The 19130-nt window shown below is 30.2% G+C and overlaps 1 protein-coding gene across 1 annotated transcript; it reads right to left on the bottom strand.

Annotated features, from left to right (window-relative positions):
- Positions 1–6852: 6852 nt before the first annotated feature.
- Positions 6853–12671, bottom strand: LOC147808131 (uncharacterized). Its single transcript, XM_087166631.1, has 2 exons — positions 12395–12671; positions 6853–7448 (listed from the first exon to the last, which is right to left on the bottom strand). The coding sequence occupies exons 1-2, from the start codon at positions 12415–12417 to the stop codon at positions 7067–7069; spliced, it is 405 nt and encodes a 134-aa protein (XP_087022757.1). The 5' UTR covers positions 12418–12671; the 3' UTR covers positions 6853–7066.
- Between the last annotated feature and the right edge of the window lie 6459 nt (positions 12672–19130).

The following is a 19130-nucleotide window of genomic DNA, read 5'->3' as shown; positions in this document are numbered from 1 at the left end:
TAGTAAATTGAGAAATGTATTCGAGGTGTCTTACTTGTCGAGGCGAGTTATTACCATTATTTTTACAAAACGCGTACGTCAATGGCTTGTGATCAGTATAAACGCAAAATTTTCGTCCTTCTAACATATGTTTAAAATGCCTTACAGAGCTATAAATTGCAAGTAACTCACGATCATATGTACTATAGTTACGTTCCGTAGTTGTAAGTTTGCGTGAAAAAAACGCTAATGGTTGTACAATATCGTTATCAATCTGTTGCAAAACTGCTCCAATGCCAATATCTGAAGCGTCTACCATTAATGTTATTTCCGCATTGACTATCGGATGCGCTAATGTTACCGCATTCGCAACGGATTCTTTACAAGCGTCGAAAGCTTTAATGTTTGCCTCTGACCAAGTGATCGGAGTTTTATCCCTTTTCTTCTTAGTTTTACAAAGATCGTGTAGGGGGGCCTGAATAGTAGCAGCGTTTTTTAAAAATCTATGATAGAAATTTAATATAGCTAAGAAACGGCGCAATTCCTCAACAGTCTTTGGCAAGGGAAAATTTTGAATAACAGTTACTTTATCAGGTAGAGGTGAAATACCTTGAGTATTATCAAGAAATCCCAAGAATTGTAACTCCTTTTGGCCGAACACGCATTTTTCGACATTTAAAATAATACCGAACGAGTTCAACCGCTCGAAAATTTGTTCCAATTGCATCATATGCTCACTTTCAGTTGCGGAAGCGACTAACACGTCATCTAAATATGCGTAACAAAAATCTAATCCGGGTAGAATTTGATCAATAAACCTTAGAAAAGTTTGCGCTGCGTTTGATAATCCAAAACACATGCAATTGTATTCGTAAAGACCAAAAGGTGTTATTACCGCACTTTTAGATTTTGAATCCGCGTCTAATGGGATCTGGTGGTAAGCTTTTACCAGGTCAATTTTTGAAAATATAGTTTTACCAGCTAAGCCAGATGAAAAATCCTGAATATGCGGTATGGGATAACGATCCTCTAAAGTGACCGAATTTAACCTTCGATAGTCACCGCATACCCGCCATTCATCATTCTTTTTTTTTAACTAAATGAATGGGACTAGACCATGGGCTATTGGAAGGAGAAACTATACCCTGTTCCATAAGAATGTCAAACTCTTTTTTAGCTGCTTTAAGTTTGTCTGGGGCTAAACGACGAGCCTTTGCACAAACCGGTGGACCTCCTGTAATGATAGAATGAGTAACATTGTGCTTTTTAGGACTCTTTAGAAAAGATTGATTTGTAATACCGGGAAATTTTGACAAAAGCCTATGATACTCAGTATTTCCGCAAATCGTAGTTAAACCTAACGATTTTCCGCGAACCCGTGTACCCTTAGCTGAAAATCTCGAAGTACTATCAATCAATTTGCGATTTTTTATGTCAACCAATAAACCAAAAAATTCTAAAAAATCTGCACCCAAGATAGGTCGCACTACATCAACAATAACAAAATTCCATTTGAATTGCCTTTTTAAACCAAAATCTAACGTTAATCTACGAAAACCGTATGTGTTTATTTTTGTTCCGTTCGCAGCGTAGATTGCTATCTCCGTAGTCGGTTGCTTATGAATGTGTGGGTCGCGTGGAAAAACTGAAATTGACGCGCCAGTATCAACTAGAAAATTAAAACCTATTTTTCGGTCAAATATGTGGAGGCGACTGAACTTTAACCCACTATCTGTCGTCACCGAAACAGCAGCGGAATTCAGTTTTCCGAGTATGAACATTTACCGACACATTTTTTAGCATTTTTACCAAATTTAAAATGGTACCAACAATATTGCTTTTCCGAAGTATTATTGACATTATTCGAATTCGAACGAGTAACTTTTTTGTCGAAAAGTCAATTTTTCAACTTTTTCGGAAAGTTCAGAAATTTGAGATTGCAACTCTTTTAAATCAACGGAAGAAATATTATGTTCTGTACTTGAAGTACCGAAACAAGAAACTTCGTTTATTTTATCCGCGATTTGAGCCAAATCATCAAGTTTGTCTTTACTAATTGATAATATTTGCTGAATATTAATAGGGAGTCGCTGAATAAACAATGTTTTTAAAACATCGTCAGATATTTGACTACCAGCTAACGATCTCATTTCATGTAATAGTTGTGTTGGTTTTTTATCACCTAAATACAATTCCTGTAACAAAGTCCTCAATCGCGAACTTTCGGATTGTGTAAAACGTTTTATAATACGTTCCTTAAGAACCTTGTATGGATTATCTGTAGGTGGAACCTCAACGATATCTTTAACGTAGGAAAGAACTTCCATATCTAACGCTGCAACGACGCAGTGGAATTTTGTTAATTCTTTTTCAATTCCCGACATCACAAAATTTGATTCTACTTGAAGAAACCATAAATTTATTTCGGTTTTCCAAACGGGTGGAGCTCGAAATGCAACTCTGGCTATTTCGTTTTCAGCCATTATACTATCAAGTTAACAATTTAAATGCCTTTGAAAATGTATTAAAAACTAGTACATTATTCAAGAAAAAATATGAATAGTTTACGTAAGCATTAATTCAATTTTACATTGTACTTTATGAATTCAAAATCAAATTGTTTAACAGTCCATGAGAATTTAATTAAATTCAATACGTTAAAATTCAAATAGCACTAGTGTATAGAAACATTAAAACCTATAAAAATGGCACAATGCACAGCTCTGAAAAAGAGAAACATTAACCAAGAAGTAACTACTCACTGCGTACCAGGTAGGCCAGCCACGTTCAAAAAAAATAGTAATCCATAATTACACACATTCTTTGATTCAGAAGGATATCACTGCTTCTAAGTCCGGGTCACCACTTGTGGGGTTGTTTGGTATCTTTGTTAGAGTCCCCACTTAAACTCTAAAAAGAAATATAACTCTAGGAAAGCGTTCCACATGAAAATGTTTCCGAGAACGGGTTATAGGTTTCTTCATAACACTAAGTTTAAATAAATAATTATCTTTATTAACATTTAGGAAACTTGTAAATTTAACTAAAACAATTTAACATATATAAAACTTAACCACTTTAACATGGAAGCAGCATAGAAATAAACTGCGAAAAGGAAACCGGCGAGAACAAGCCGGACTGCTAGCTAGAACCGACGGGGAGAGAGAGAGAGAGAGCAATCTGTGAGGATGCGGCCAAGATATATCCAAAACATACTGTGCGCATTTTGCTGATTTCGCCCTTCACGCATATCTCCATTCAGGTATGAGGTTTACGTCAATTATCGGCTGCGAGCGACGTAGTCCAACGTCAGAGATTCTTATTCGGACTTTGCATTTCAGACCGCAACGCCACAACAGGAAGGGTTTATAAAATGAGAAATTTTTGAAGGAGCCTTTTCAACTTTAAGAATATGAAACATCAAAACTCATACTTTCAATAGTTTCGCAGTATATACATTACAGTATAGGTCATGTCCCACAAAACATTTTATTAATTGGAAATTTTTCTAGCTAAAAAGTAAAAAATCACTCTTAAACTTTAAAAGTGCTTATCTTCTCTGTGCAAAATGTTTTCTATCAATTAGGATTCTTGATACTCAAAATGAGTGGCAATACCCCAATAGTTCAGGCAAGGAGGCGATTTTAATAGAACTTCAGGCCATGTCTCCTAAACTAATGAAATGAATTTAAAAAAATTTACCTTTTCCCAATATGAGCTGCAATCAAAATCCAGAACTGACTGGGAGGAGGAGGTGACATACACTTTGCTATCTAGAAAAAAGCCATGTTGTTCCGAAATATTATTTTACACTTAATCGAATAAAATATCATCCAGGTCGATGCAACTAATAAGTCAGAAGTTATAAAAGCTTTTGTGGTTAAATACATTGCTGTGCAGACGGAAATAGTTTTAGATCCTGTTAATTTTTTTAGAATTAATTGAATCAGATAAAACGAATTCAAATGAAATCAAGATTACTTTGTTGTTAACAGTTTTAGGAACATTTCATACCTTATTTTGAACATATTACCTTTTCGATAGATCGAATTGCTGAAACCGAATTAGATTTTAACCTGTAAGACGCATAGTTTGGAAGTAATTTTATTTTAAATTCCACAAAATTTTATTTGTACCTATTTATATATTTGACATTGTTGCATAATCACTTTTGATATTGCTATACAATTACTAAAAGTATTTGCACTATAAATTTTAGTTACCTAGAAAGAAATGTAGAATCGTAAATAGGTGTAAGTAAAAACCTTTTTATAAATTAAATCATTTTAACACTTAAGACATCCAAATTATTAATTCAATTACTTTGGTTTCGATCTCTGTCTATTTAGAGAAAAAAATACGTATAATAAAATATATTTATTTGTGTATATACAGTGACAAACAAGTCAATATGCATAAGTACAAAACAGAACTTTTTATCGATGAAAAATTTTATAACTTTTGAACAACTACTAATAGTTCTACAAATTTTATAGAGTCTTTATTTGATTCAGCGTGGAAAAACACTTCGAAAAAATATGTCACCATACTTGAGCAGATGCATCAAGTTGAAGACCATTTTCTTGGATGCAAACAACAGCAATGCTGAAAAAAGAACCAAGAGAAGGTGCATCTCTCACATTATATAAAAAAAAATATAAAAGCTAACTAAACGTAAAAAATTTTTTCTTCTATTTTACTATTAATCTGCTCTGAGGCGACTGGGGTAAGTCTTGGTTTAAAAAAATAAAAGGCATGTTAGAAACATTAAAAAACATAAAAAACGATGACTGGATGAAATGTGTAAGATGACTCCACGCAAAATGTTTAAGTTTTTAAACCCGTTGCCCAAAATGTGATTTTTTTTTTAAAGTGATTGATTAAATCTGCTCATTAAATTTTATTTGCCAGATTTATTTTTACTTGTTTTCAAGATAAAATTTATTCCTTTCAGCCTATTTTAAGTTTTTCGTATCAACTATATGAAATGTGTTATTTTCTATAAACTAAATTCATCTCTTTCCATTGCTGTATTAGACGCTCATCTTCCCTCGACATTAAGAGATGAACACTTTTTAAATTTGCATTCAAACAATTTTTTTCTGATATTTTGTTCTCAATATTTCACTATTTTTTACTCAATATATGTTGAGTAAATGTATGAGAATTTAAACTAAGCATAAACATTTCTTTTATCTCTGTTCTTAATATTTTTTATTTCGGCTTGAACTATATCCAAGACCTACCCTATAAAAAGTACTAATTTATAATTGCATTATTAAGTAATTGAATGAAAATATACTCCAAATGCAATGAACTAAAGAGAGAATTGGGACTGCTTATTGCTCAAGTAACATCTGGGAAAACATAGTTAAAGTTGAGAAACAGGCAGAAAATGAGAGTTTACTTATTATCAAGCAATCATTCACTTTACTGATCTAAGTTACATAATAGTAAATACTTGTGTTTTAATTAGGTAGGATTATACGCAAAATAATCAGTAATCACTAGTTGCTTTTGTTCCTTATTGACGCATAATTCTTAATGAGTCTTCTACCCTTGTTGCAAAAAAATATAGTATTGTCTTGTTGAATAAATGAATGAACATGAAAAATGAGGGTGGATGAGATCTAACCCCTCCCAGTTTGTATGGTGAATGTCATACCATGAATAATTAGGAAAAAGTTTCAAAATAGAGGGGGGGGGGGAAATAAAGTTCTTTTTGTTTTAATTTAATAACAAAAATTTTCAACCGATTGTATACATTTTTTTTTTGTTACTTAAATTGACTTCGTTTAAATGGATGTAGAAGTCGTTATCACAGATTCGTTTTTATTCTTGATTAAATACATTAAGAAAATCATAAAAATTTATTAAATTTCCATGATTTTCTTAAAATTCCGAATTTTTCAGTAAGCAAGTTTAAAAATAGTGTGTTTTTTCATTTAATTTTTTGTCTTGCCCCGTACAAATAAAAGAGTATCAAAAAAGGCATTCCAGTTTTTAATACATTATAAGGTAAGCTACAAATCACAAATAGAATTTCTTAAATTTGATCATTTTTATGTGAGTTATTATCCCATAAATTACCAGAGAACTTCTTTATATAGCTGTGTGAAGCATCTAACCTTTTTAGAATTCGCATGCTTGTTGAACTTCAAAATGTATCAGAGGTACTGAACACTTAATGCAGCATTCAAAATTTACAAACAACACATTTCATAAACATTTATGGTCAGTTTTGTGTTAAATTTTATAAAACTGTTAAAGATTTTTTAGCAATATTAATATTTCGAAACTTGCTTCCATTATTCTTTATAAAAAATTATTATATAAATATATTAATTGCTGCGTTTTAATATTTTTTTAAAGAAATTAAAAAACATAAAAACTCAAATCATGGGATTTTTTTTCCCTTGAAGTAACCTTTTTTAAAAATTGAAATTCCAACTTCCACTAATCAAATTTCCTACACTAGAGTTTGGTGTGAATTTTAGATAACAACATTCATTGTTAAATAACAACAAAGCATAATATCAACTCCTTGATTGATCTCTCAATGAATATGTAACATTAAGAAATTCTTCCACTTTAATTCAGATGAAGTAAGCACTATCGTTAAATTTCGGGATCAGATAAAATGTTTTTATAGGAATAATATATAGCATTAAATAAATGTCAGATTTAAACTTATAACACTGTTGCTTATGGGACATTTTTTAATTTGATGAGTGCTAAAATAAGTAACAAACTTCTATGTAAGGCTCGGGAAATTTATTATTATCACAGTTATGAATTAATAATAAATCAGAAACAAAATAAATTTCTAAATAACCACAGTACAAAAAAAAATTAGAATTAAAAAATTTATTGAAATCCTTAAAAAAGAAACTAACTTACTATACACATCTGTTTTTATATATTCTTCCATCTAATTCATACAACATTGCTCAAATAACATTTCCCTCATTCATTGCGGAGACCAAGTACTCTGCTATCATCGCGTGCAAACATGGATACGGGATTTGATTTGTTAATTAAAATCGCGTTCTTTAAAATACCTATTTAACCCCCCAATTTTCTGCGTCTATGGTACATCTTTTTTTGCACCAATATCTTTAGGTTTTACCCATTTGTATGGATTAGGCTTTTGCTTCTCTAATTTCTCGAGCAACAATCGGAAACTGTTGGGTTGCTTGTTCTCCTTGTTCTCGAAGAGCTCTATTTTTCTGGGACCAATGTGTCGGTAGATGCACTTCATATTTCTGCATGCGGCATTATACCTGCAGGTTGGATGCTGGAAGTGGCACTTTTGACCCATGCGGCACTTCGGAAAAAATCGGCATCTGGGAGTTTGCTGAAGTTTCTCTGCTTCAGGATCTCTTTTCATACTCTTGCTGTTTTTAGTAGCAATATCTTCAACCGCTTTTCTCTTTATCTGATGAAAGGGTCTAACAGGTGCAGAGATTCTGAAAAAAAAATAAACAATTAAATCAAAACACTTCATAAAAAAAGCAATGTATCAGCAATGATGTTATTAAATTACGCCGTAAAAAATTTCAAAACTAATGGCGGTAAAAAGTACTGGCAGTCAGTGTGCTGGTGTGTTTCACAGTAAAATTTTTCGGGACAATATCTATATACTGCAAATTTTGCAATTATATTTACTGCAAAATCACGGAATAGTCTGTCTAATCGCTTTCTGATTTAGGTCAAAATTACGATCTGCGGATGTATGAATTGGTTCATCCTTTAACACGGGCTGTGACGGAAGTGTGGGGCTGAAGTCGTGTTCTTTGAAATAGATGGCGCCACTGAAAACAGGAAAACGCACCATATGCCATATTTGGATTCACATAACACATTTGCTGGTATTTGGCAGGTGGCATGAGAAACAATAAAAACATATAATTATGCAGTAACAATGGATTTTACAGTAAAATGGATTTTGAAGTTGATGCACGAAGGGTGCCAGTGATTTTTACCGTAATTCATTTCAGAATTTTTTACAATGTCCAGTCCAATTTCCAGTGTCCGCTTAGTTAATTCTACATGACACTTTTCTTCAACCCATTAGAGAAAAAATCACATATATGGAGTGGTTCAAAAACTGCATGATTCGAAAAAATTAACGACATAAATTTATTTTAAGAATTCTTTTCTTAAAAATTTTACTTTAATGATGGGAATTTTAAAGTAAGACTTTTAGATCAAAAAACTTAAGCTTAAACAGCTTAAGTGGTATCTTGTTTCGCTTATAACCTGATATAACTTGACATCTGATGACTCCAAAAACTATAAGCCCATATTGCAAGTATGAAAGTGAAAAAATTCACAGAAATAATTCAGCACATGATAGTTCATAGAAATAAAGCACACAATGGTTGTTACACTGTGAAATTTTTTTAATTAAATTGCGATATAAAGTACATCGTCTGTGCGTGTATCAGCAGTGCAATCCAAATTTACCATAAAATAAGATACTTAAAAATCTTACAGTAATATTCATTTAATTAAAGTGATTTTTCGGTAATTATTACTGCAAAAATTACGATATATCAAATTTCTTGCTCCGTAACATGCTCCAGTAAGAGTGGATTTTATGGTAAAAAGTATCGGCACCATTAGTGGTGGTACTTTATACCGTAATTTGATCCGAAATCTCTTACAGTGTACAGAATATGGAGTATTTGCTGTTTATAAGCATAGTTATATGGATATAAATCTTTTAAACTCATTAGTGAGAAATTTCGGATTTTTAAAAACAATTTAAAAAATTCAACTATGAGTCATAAATATTTTTCCAACATAAACTAAATTGAGAAATTATTTTTTAAGTTTTATCATTCACAGCATTTGCAATTTATTTTGCATGAAGCAAATTTAATAAATACAATTGTAATGATACAGGTAGTAGACAAAATTATGGAAACAATTTTATACTACTGCATTTTTTCAAATTTCTCTGAAAATACATAACGAATTATTTTATAACTTTAGAAGTGTTTAGATCATGCGATTTTTCATACATATCAATAAACTTAAGACCTTTTTAAGATTTGAGGGACTGACAATGAATTACAAACGAAAAAAAAAGCGCTTTTGAACACCCTATACCAAACAATGTAACAATAAATTTGTATTATTTTGGTTCTTTTATGCAATGGTAGCACAAATTTTAGTAAACCTAGCTGAATATTTATGGAAATATTTATTTTTAAACATCTTTAAAGCCTAGAAAGTTTCAAGCAATTTTCTATGTAACTTCAGGTGTCTTCCACAAATTTTAGTCCAATTTTACTTAATATTTTTTTAAGTTTAGCAAAGCACCTAAGACAAAGAAATAAACTTTTTATAAAAATTACCAAATCTCCATAAATATTTCAGTTTGGCTTATGAAATTTTGCATAATTATAGTATATACTAACCAAAATAACTGAGTAACTAACGAAAATATAAATCTATTGCTATATTTTTCGGCATAGGATGTTGTGTTCAGAAACATTATTTTGCATTTACAATATAGTGTTTGCCCTACAAACCTCTGAAAAAGCTCTGATTTTCATTTATATGTTTGAGAAATTATATGATCTAAACACTTCTAAAGTTATAAAATTATTCTTTAAGTTTTTTTTTTACAGAAATTTGAAACAAAAATGTATTAGTATAAAAGTTTTTCTATTGTTTTGTTCACCCCAGGTAACTTCTTAAGATCATATCTTGCGTAATTTCAGGTTTTGGGAGTTTATAAACATCCTGCGTTCAAACAACTGACGATATTTTTCAAATAAAGGAAAACAGTTCTTTTGAGCTTTTTTTCAGTATTATCATAGTAACTTCAATATACTTTTAGTGTGACAAACTAAATATTGTTAAAGAATGGTGATTTGGTTAATAATGGCTTAAAATTAATTGTTTATTTTACAGAAGAAAAAAAAAACAGTTTTTTTTTTCAAAAAACTGGCGTCTGTTTTTTCATCAGATAAGTACTGTTATTTCTGAAAATTCCGTTATTTCAACAGAAACTTCTATGAAAAATTTATGTCTGCATTGCGGTCAGCGCATGCTGAGAGCAGCATTCGTACGACCCGTTGACGCGAAGATGGGATTCGAACCTGGGACATAGCAATGGATCCTCTGTACTACCGGAGCTCTAGGCGTCTCAATATGAGGGAACTCTTAAACTGTTTTCATCTTAAAAAAGTTATTGAAAAAACACGTAAGTGTAAAAAAGTTTAAACTATAGAGGCCTTCCAGAATAAAAATGTATGGTAACTTAACTTCCGAAAAATTATATATTAAGGAAATATATAGTTAAAATATTGATTTAAAAATAAAATCAGATCGCAGTTTAATTTATACTGAAAGATAAGAGCAAGTATTTTTCGACACTTCTCTACTACTTTCTATACTTAATAGTAAAATGATTTGAAAAAGAAAGAGTGATTATACGGTAAGAAAAACTGCTTTGCAAATGTAAATAAAGTCTGCAAAAATAACAGTAATTTTTTACAGTGAGCAGATAACGGAGAAAAACAGAAACAGTTTCTAAAACAGTGTTTTTTTCCTGTAAAAAATATCTTTTTCTTCCGTTAAGTTAATCCTTACTGTGCACGATACATCTTTAAATTTAGGACTCACTTATTATTCACAAGCAAATTCGGAGCTAATAGTTCGATATCTCGTGAGCCGTCGATAATTTGAATTTATCGCGAGAATGGTATTTAAAGGATATTCTCACGATATATAGTAAATGCAAAAAATTTTAACTTAAGCTAAATAGATAAATATAAACACACGATGAATATCAAAAAATATATGGGCACAATAAATATCGACAAACGATAATATCGTAACAAATTCAGTAAAACCCATCCGTGAAGAAGAAAACCTTCTCCTTCACTACAGTATTTCACAGTCTAAGGACATGCTTGGCGCTATTCTTAGAGTACGCGATATATCAGTAAATCAGAGTACATATTTTACCCCTCTTTTTCACTTGTATGATTTTTTTTTTTCCTAATATCTTTACATTTTAACTGAATTTGGAAAAATAACTAATATTAAAAACTTTATTTTTGATAAACCAAATCGAATATTATACTATTTTATTTATCTTTATCAATTGCAAATAATCTAATTAAATTTGACGTAAATTAATATTTTTTGACGTAATTGGATGAAAAATTTCTATTTATAAGCAGCTGAATTCAAGATTAATGGATTAAATCTCTTTTTATATTCTAATGTTTCTGATGAAGTTTTAATTTTTTTCAAAAAAGATTAGATTAATGTGTAAAAAAAAAGAAAAAAAAATTCTATAAGTATTTAACCCATTAATTTTTCAAATGTAAAGAAACTCAATTTTTTAAAGGTAAAAGTGCGAAAAGTAATCGCTTTTTTAATATCCATTTTCGCAAATTAAATGAAGAAAGTTTATTCACAAAAAATATATTTGACAAAATTTTAACATTACCACATATTTAAAATAACAAAACTAATTCAGAATTTATTAACACTTAAAAAACTCAAAATAGTAACTTTGAACGAATAAATACTAAAACAAATAAAAAGTAATGGCCAATGCGCGCATTGCAACTACTACAGCACTTCCTACTATTGACTATGACGAAGTTTTAATAACAATATTTTAAGTAACGAAATCCATATCATCAATAAATTTAATTAAGTTTAACTAAAAACCAATTTCAGGAGAACAAAAACAAATAATTTAATACTCTCTATTATATTTACTTTGGTAAAAAAAGTATTACAAAAGAGAGAAGAAATGAGATATAATTTGGGACGTTTAAATGAAAAATCACCTATTTCCTCATAGTACAAAATAAATATGTAATAAAATGAATTTTAATTAACATTAATTAAAAAATACATTTAAAGAAATTATGTTAATTAAATTCAAATAAGAAAAAACTATTTGTGGAGTTAAGCACTTTAAGGCAAAATTAATTGAGATATTTGAAGATAATGTATGTAATTGTATGGATGTTTATTTAAAGTAAATTTATGACGTTTAAATGTAGAATCAATTGATTCCTGATAACACAAGCTAAAATAATTTATAAAACAAATAAATAAATATTTTAAATACCAAAAACCATTTCAGCAATAAATTGAATTAAACTTTAAAAAACTTTTGGAGGAGTTCAGAAACAAATTATTTAATCAAACAAATCTTACAATAAATTAAAATTACATTAAGTCAAATTTACTTTCCTAGTTTATTTTCTAATATATCCAACAATTTCAAATACTAATTACAAATACTAAGAAATTTCAAATACTAAAACTTATATTCAGACACAGATTAACCATAACCATAAAATAGAGATAAAAGAATGAAAAGCCTTAATTAATCCATAAATAAATCAGTAAAATATAAAGAAGAACTTACTTAATATCCTTGAGCAGAGACATCGTTAATGATCCTAAGACTTTTCCACAAAATCTGGACAGAAAATTCACTACACCAAGCTTCAAGACTATAACGAAGTAACTATACTTTTCTACTAATATAACTATAACGAGCGAACTCACAGTTCAACACCGAAATGAATATTACAATTTTAAAGTAACAGTTATGTACTTTTGCTGCAACAATAGATAGATACCTCCCATTGGTCAAACCTGGACACTGAATCATAACTATTGTCACTCGTGTCAAGTCATAATCCCCCCCCCCACACACACACACAATTCTTTTCATGCAACATACAAACTAAAAGAAATCATTCAGGGTATTATATACTTTGAAGCTCTAATCAATGACAATTGATCTTTACAAGAATGACATGTCTTTGAGGCTAATTATACGAAAAGAAAAGTTCTATAAAGCTCAAAAAGCATTGCAGAATTTTGTCACAATTCTTTGAAATTTAAATATTTCATTCAAATACTTAAAAAAAACAGTTATTATTAGAATTCAATTAAGTAGCATTGAATTTTGTGTAAAAATAAAAGTGAGTGACGGATTGTTTCCTTGAAGCAATTTATAAATGATATAAACCTTCAAAAAAGATCTTCAACTGGTCCAAAAGTTTATTCCCAACATTAATATTTCTGTTTTAGAGAAATAATTTTTGCGAATAAAATCTTAAAACACCTTTGATTTGATATTATTCTCCGTCTTACTAAGAATGATCTTCTTTTTTCTAAATGTAATTAGAAATGTAATTTGTAATTTTAAAAGATAGCTTATATGGATAATGTCTGATAATAACGCGATTAACATTTTTTAGTAATATCTTTAAAGTAATTTAAATGCATTTTTAAGTATTTTTAATTTTTAAAGTTATTTTAGTTTTCAACATATTTTTTTCTTTGCACTAAGAACGAGGATTTTATGGGAAAATAATGTGTAATATTGAAATTGCTTACGGCGAAGTCAAATTTTTCATTCATTTTTTTTCCTCTTCCAATTCTTCTTTTAATGGCGCATTCCATTTTCAAAAAGAAAATAATTTCGTGGATAAAACTATGGCTTACAAATGATTCAAATAAAATATACAATTCCGAAAATTTTACCCTATCAACTATATCATTGAAACAATATGGATGGTGTTTTCTACACTAGGGAACGCTGCAAGCTCGGGACTGCCTAAATTTCCGGGTTACTGTTTCAGTTTTATTTTAAAGCCATTTGGCATCATTGTGTTTTGAGATTCTTGCAAACAATGTATTTGATTACTTATTACTTATGTTTACAATGCTAACAATACTTGTGTTTACAATACTAAAAGTGTTAACACTAACGTAAGATGGTGCACAGCTTGCAACACGAACAAACAGTAATAAACAAATGGAAAGAGGCCAAATCAAGACTGCCAAAAAAGCGAGTTATTCAAAATCTAGCAATAATGTCACCTTTTTTAATAGTAAATAACAAAATAACTAAAACACATTTTCACTCCAAACTCCCCAGAATTACATAATAACATTAATATCTTATGAAAGACGGCAGACTTGAGCTCAGAAATTATCTAATTTATATCTTTTACTGAAAGCAAAATTATCCGTTTGAAAACATCGCCTATCAGAATAACATGTAGTAAGCAGCTGCAAACTTTTTAACCGGAACTAGAGTAGGTCCCGAGTTCGAGATTGTTATTGTTTACATTTTTATTGAAAACACCATCCATAGCTTACTTATGTATTATTTGACTTCTAAGGACAAGCGAAACATAATAAAAATGTATCAGTTTTCATGCAGTGAACACAAAATAAAAGTCAAATGTTTTTTCAAGCAATTGTCGGATTTTCATGCATTAATACTTAATGGGTCTGTCCTCTGTCCTTGAATAAGCTAATTAATAAGTACAGAAATAGTGGAAGTTATGAAATCTAACGCAAATTTAACTTTATTTGAATAACCTCGCGTTTTTTAAACTCTATTTAGATTTTTGACCATGAAAATACAGTCTTAGAATTTTTGGTAGAAGAGCGGTCAAAATTTGGGATAAGTTAGAAAAAGTGCTGAAATAAGGACCAGAATTAAATTTTCTCAGGAATAAAAATTTCTCAGAACAACACCTGCGAATTGACGACCACCCCCATAAGGTGACGACCACTACCTTAAGGTGTTATGGATCATTGTTATTGTCACATCTCTTATCATACCTAATGCCAAAGACACTTTCCATTTATATTAAAGGTACAAAAGGCAGTTTCCTGCTTCATAAATGAGAAAAATGATTTAGTAATAGTCCCCCTGACTGACTCAAATCATCTTTTTCAGTCAAAATTTTTAAAAGATTGGTTCATGGACAAAGGCTTGTAAAATACATACTTTTCTCAATCTAGAATTGTGAAGCATCAGTTTCCTTATCTATCAGAGTAAAGAAAAATTTCCTGTCCATTTTCACAGTTAATTTTTTTCCGAATATGAAATTAGAGTTCCCCTTATTTTATGCCCATTATATTGTACCTAAAATCAAAATATATTAAAATCATTAGCGGGATTTCGAAAATTAGCTCACTATGAATTAGCTAGAAATTGAATCCAAAGAGTACAGTGAAAGCTCGATATATAACGATTACGGCATATTTTTTAAAAAATGCTGTTTTTTATATGTTGTATGGTATATAAAAAGGGCAAAATGGATGATATTTTTATTTATTTCTAGCACTGATAAGGAAAATTCAAATACAAATTTCTTTCGACCTTAAATTCTTTTTCTAAATTTATTTTTTGTGTTATACATACGGGAATAACAATGATCAACTACGTTCCTAAAAGTACTCTTCCTACTTACAAAAGAAAAATGCAGTTTATTGCTATTTTCAATGCTGTTTATTTAAAAAAAAATTGCTATTTTAACAATTAATGTAAGTATTCGCTTTTTACATCAATTTTGCTGAAATGGACGTTCCATCAGTCACAGTGAAATTTTAAAAATAAAAATGTAAACTATATATGATTTAAACTATATGACTAACAAATAGTACATAGTTTTAAGAAATTATTTTAATAAGGAATTATCGTTGAATTAACAAATTTTATAAATGTGGACAAAATTTTTAATGCGCTAAGAAAATTCCCGTGATCTAGCGAAATATGTCACTAAAATTAATATTAAAGGTCTAACTCTTTTGACTAAACTTTTCAGAATAATTACCGAAAATCTGAAAAAAAGTTACGTTAAATAAGAAATTTTACGTTTGCTAGTTAGAAACCATACACTTTGCTTTCATATATATATATATATTATATATTTACAGAGTAGTACTGCTTATACGAATAAAATTTAGAGAAAACAGATCATTTTATATTAAACTAATGTTAAATTTCCCCGTTTGAATGAATATTTGTTGTTTCCAGTCCTCGCTTAATTGCATAAGAGGTACTGAAATGAAAAAAAAAGCAGTTTATTTTTAAAAAATGTTTCACCAACTAGAAGGAAATTTACAGTTAAGAAGATAAGAATTCGATAGGGGGTCTCCTCAGTTGTTTATTTGTTGCTCAGAACAGGTGTTAGGAGTATAGTTTAAGAATTAATCAAATCTTGCTGGTAGTTAGTTATACATTGGAGGGAATGAAGAGAATTTTATCTCTCTTTACTGTGCTGAATAATTGCCTCAATTATAACCCCCCCCCCCCCCCCCCAATGCTAACGGTAAGCTGATATCGCTGCTATGTAGGTCTCTCTTCTCTATGTAGGTCTAATTTAATATACGATAACAATTCATTTTGATTTACGGTACTCATATTATACTAGTTGGCATAAGTAAGTGTAGTGTTAGCTGCCTCACAAGTTTTTGAAATTACAATTTATCTTTTTAAGTTGTATTCTTCAAAACATATACTTTTGATTTGAATGAAAATTAATAATTTCAGAAAATGTTTAGTAATTTTACCAAATAATTCTATACTTATCACTCTTATGCTATTTATAAAACCATATTTTTTTATATTATTTTATTATAACTTAATGATTTTAATGATTATTTCCTTTAATTTTTGTTATTTCGTTTAATTTAAGTGCAATAAAATTTTTCTTAATTATAGTGATTTTCATCAACATTTTTTAAAAAATGTCAGGGAATTTTCTGTTTTTTTGCTGTTAAAAGTTTTTATTATTGTTTCAAGTTACTTTTGTATCAATACAGTCTTAATTAAATTATTCGTTTATATACTTTTAAATTATTATTTTATTAAAAATATATTTGTGAATATTAGGATCATATTTGAATTTGTATTATTCTTCAATCGCAACTATGTGTGAAAATTAAATTGTTGCATAAATAATTTCGTAATTTGTAAATATCAGGGAAATCTCTTAATAATCAACAATAAAGCTTATAAAATAAATGTTCTCACAAAATGTATGAATAATTATTAAAAATTCACTTGGTAATCGAGAAAAAGCATTTATATCATTTATTGAAATCGGGAGCCTTATCTCTTAATTAACAGGAAGGGTTTATAAAATGAAAAAGTTTTGAAGGAGCCTTTTCAACTTTAAGAATATGAAACATCAAAACTCAGACTTTCAGTAGTTTCGCAGTATATACATTACAGTATAGGTCATGTCCCACAAAACATTTTATTAATTGGAAATTTTTCTTGTTAAAAAACAAAAAATTACTCTTAAACTTTAAAAGTGCTTATCTTCTCTGTGCAAAATGTTTTCTATCAATTAGGATTCTTGATACTCAAAATGAGTGGCAATACCCCAATAGTTCAGGCAAGGAGGCGATTTTAATCTAACTTCAGGCCATGTCTCCTAAACTAATGAAGTGATTTTAAAAAAATTTACCTTCTCCCAATATGAGCTGCAATCAAAATCCAGAACTGACTGGGAGGAGGAGGTGACTTACACTTTGCTATCTAGAAAAAAGTCATGTTGTTCCGAAATATTATTTTACACTTAATCGAATAAAATATCATCCAGGTCGATGCAACTAATAAATCAGAAGTTATAAAAGCTTTTGTGGTTAAATACATTGCTGTGCAGACGAAAATAGTTTTAGATCCTGTTAATTATTTTAGAATTAATTGAATCAAATAAAACGAATTCAAATGAAATCAAGATTACTTTGTTGTTAACAGTTTTAGGAATATTTCATACCCTATTTTGAACATATTACCTTTTCGATACATCGAATTGCTGAAACCGAATAAGATCTTAACCTGTAAGACGCATAGTTTGGATGTAATTTTATTTTAAATTGCATAAATTTTGATTTGTACCTATTTATATATTTGATATTGTTGCATAATCACTTTTAATATTGCTATATAATTACTAAAAGTATTTGTACTATTCATTTCAGTTACCTAGATGGAAATGTAGAATCGTAAATAGGTGTAAGTCAAAATCTTTTTATAAATTGAATCATTTTAACACTTACGACATCAAAATTATTAATTCTATTACTTTGGTTTCGATCTCTGTCTATTTAGAGAAAAAAATACGTATAATCAAATATCGGGTTGAGTAAAAAGTTATCCGCCAAGGGGAGATACCTCCGTGCCAGCAGCAACCATTCCCGTGGTAATTAACCTTTCCTGAAATCTGCTTTTGCATTTTAAAGTTGAAAGTTGGAGCTACACAACTGTGTTTTTTTTTTTTGACAAAACTTTATCATCTTGTGCACCAGAAAAGTGTTTGAAATGGAGCTATCACGTAAGCGGATCAGAACGATTATGTACTATGAGTTCCGAAATAAACTCAGTGTAACTAAATGCCACAAGAAAATGTGTGAAAGTTTAGGTTTCAATACTGTTTCTTATGATACAGTAAAAGTTTGGTTTCGAAAGTTTAATAGTGGAAATTTCAACATTGAAGATGAACCACGTTCTGGCCGCCCTATTGAGATTGATTGTGATCAATTAAAGCAAATTATTGATCAAGACAGAAATGTTTCAACACGAACCATTGCGTTGGAGCTTGACGTTTGCCAAAAAACAATAGTAAATGCCCTCAAACGCATAAATTTAACATTTAAGTTTAACCGCTGGGTGCCACACGAATTGACTGCTGAAGACAAGAGCAAAAGAAAAGCGGCTTGTTTGGTTCTGCTCAGAGATCAAAGGAAAGAGAACATTCTGGTCAGAATTGTGACCTGTGATGAAAAATGGGTATACTACAACAATACTAGCCGTAAAGGAGGGTGGTCAGCACACGGGGAATCAGCAGGTTCGGTTGCAAGACGAACGCTAACTAACAAGAAGGTCCTTCTCTGTATCTGGTGGGATTGTCGTGGAATTATCTACAAGGAGTACCTGAAAAGAGGGCAGGCTATCAACAGTACAATATACAGCAATATGCTAATCAAAGTTAGCGATGCCATTCGCGAAAAACGAAAAAACGAGTTCAGAAGGAAGGTGGTTCTCTTTCATCAAGATAACGCCCGGCCACATGTCAGTGCAATGACCGCCTGGACCCTCTACACACTGGAGAGGGATTTGATGCAACATCCACCATACAGGCCAGGCATGGCACCTTCAGATTACTATCTGTTTTCACATTTGCAGCTGCATCTTGATGACACGTTTTCTTCCGTTCAAATGACGAGATCATAAATGAGGTTGATCGCTTTCTGGACTCGAGCACCTCTCAATTCTTCGCAGAAGGGATTGGAAAGTTGCCAAAACGTTGGCAGACTATTACTGATTTGAATGGAGATTA

Source organism: Parasteatoda tepidariorum, chromosome 6 (assembly GCF_982258835.1).
Source record: "Parasteatoda tepidariorum strain Cologne lab strain chromosome 6, Ptep-v5.0, whole genome shotgun sequence".
NCBI classification, from domain to species: domain Eukaryota; kingdom Metazoa; phylum Arthropoda; class Arachnida; order Araneae; family Theridiidae; genus Parasteatoda; species Parasteatoda tepidariorum.
Note: the sequence above shows the minus strand (reverse complement) of the source record. Positions and strands in the feature narration are given on the sequence as shown.

Coding starts and splice junctions, on each gene's coding strand:
- LOC147808131 (XM_087166631.1), bottom strand. CDS start 12,417: ATGTCTCTGCTCAAGGATATTAA. Junction 7,449..12,394: donor TCTCTGCTCAAGGATATTAA/GTAAGTTCTTCT, acceptor TTTTTTTTTCAG/AATCTCTGCACCTGTTAGAC.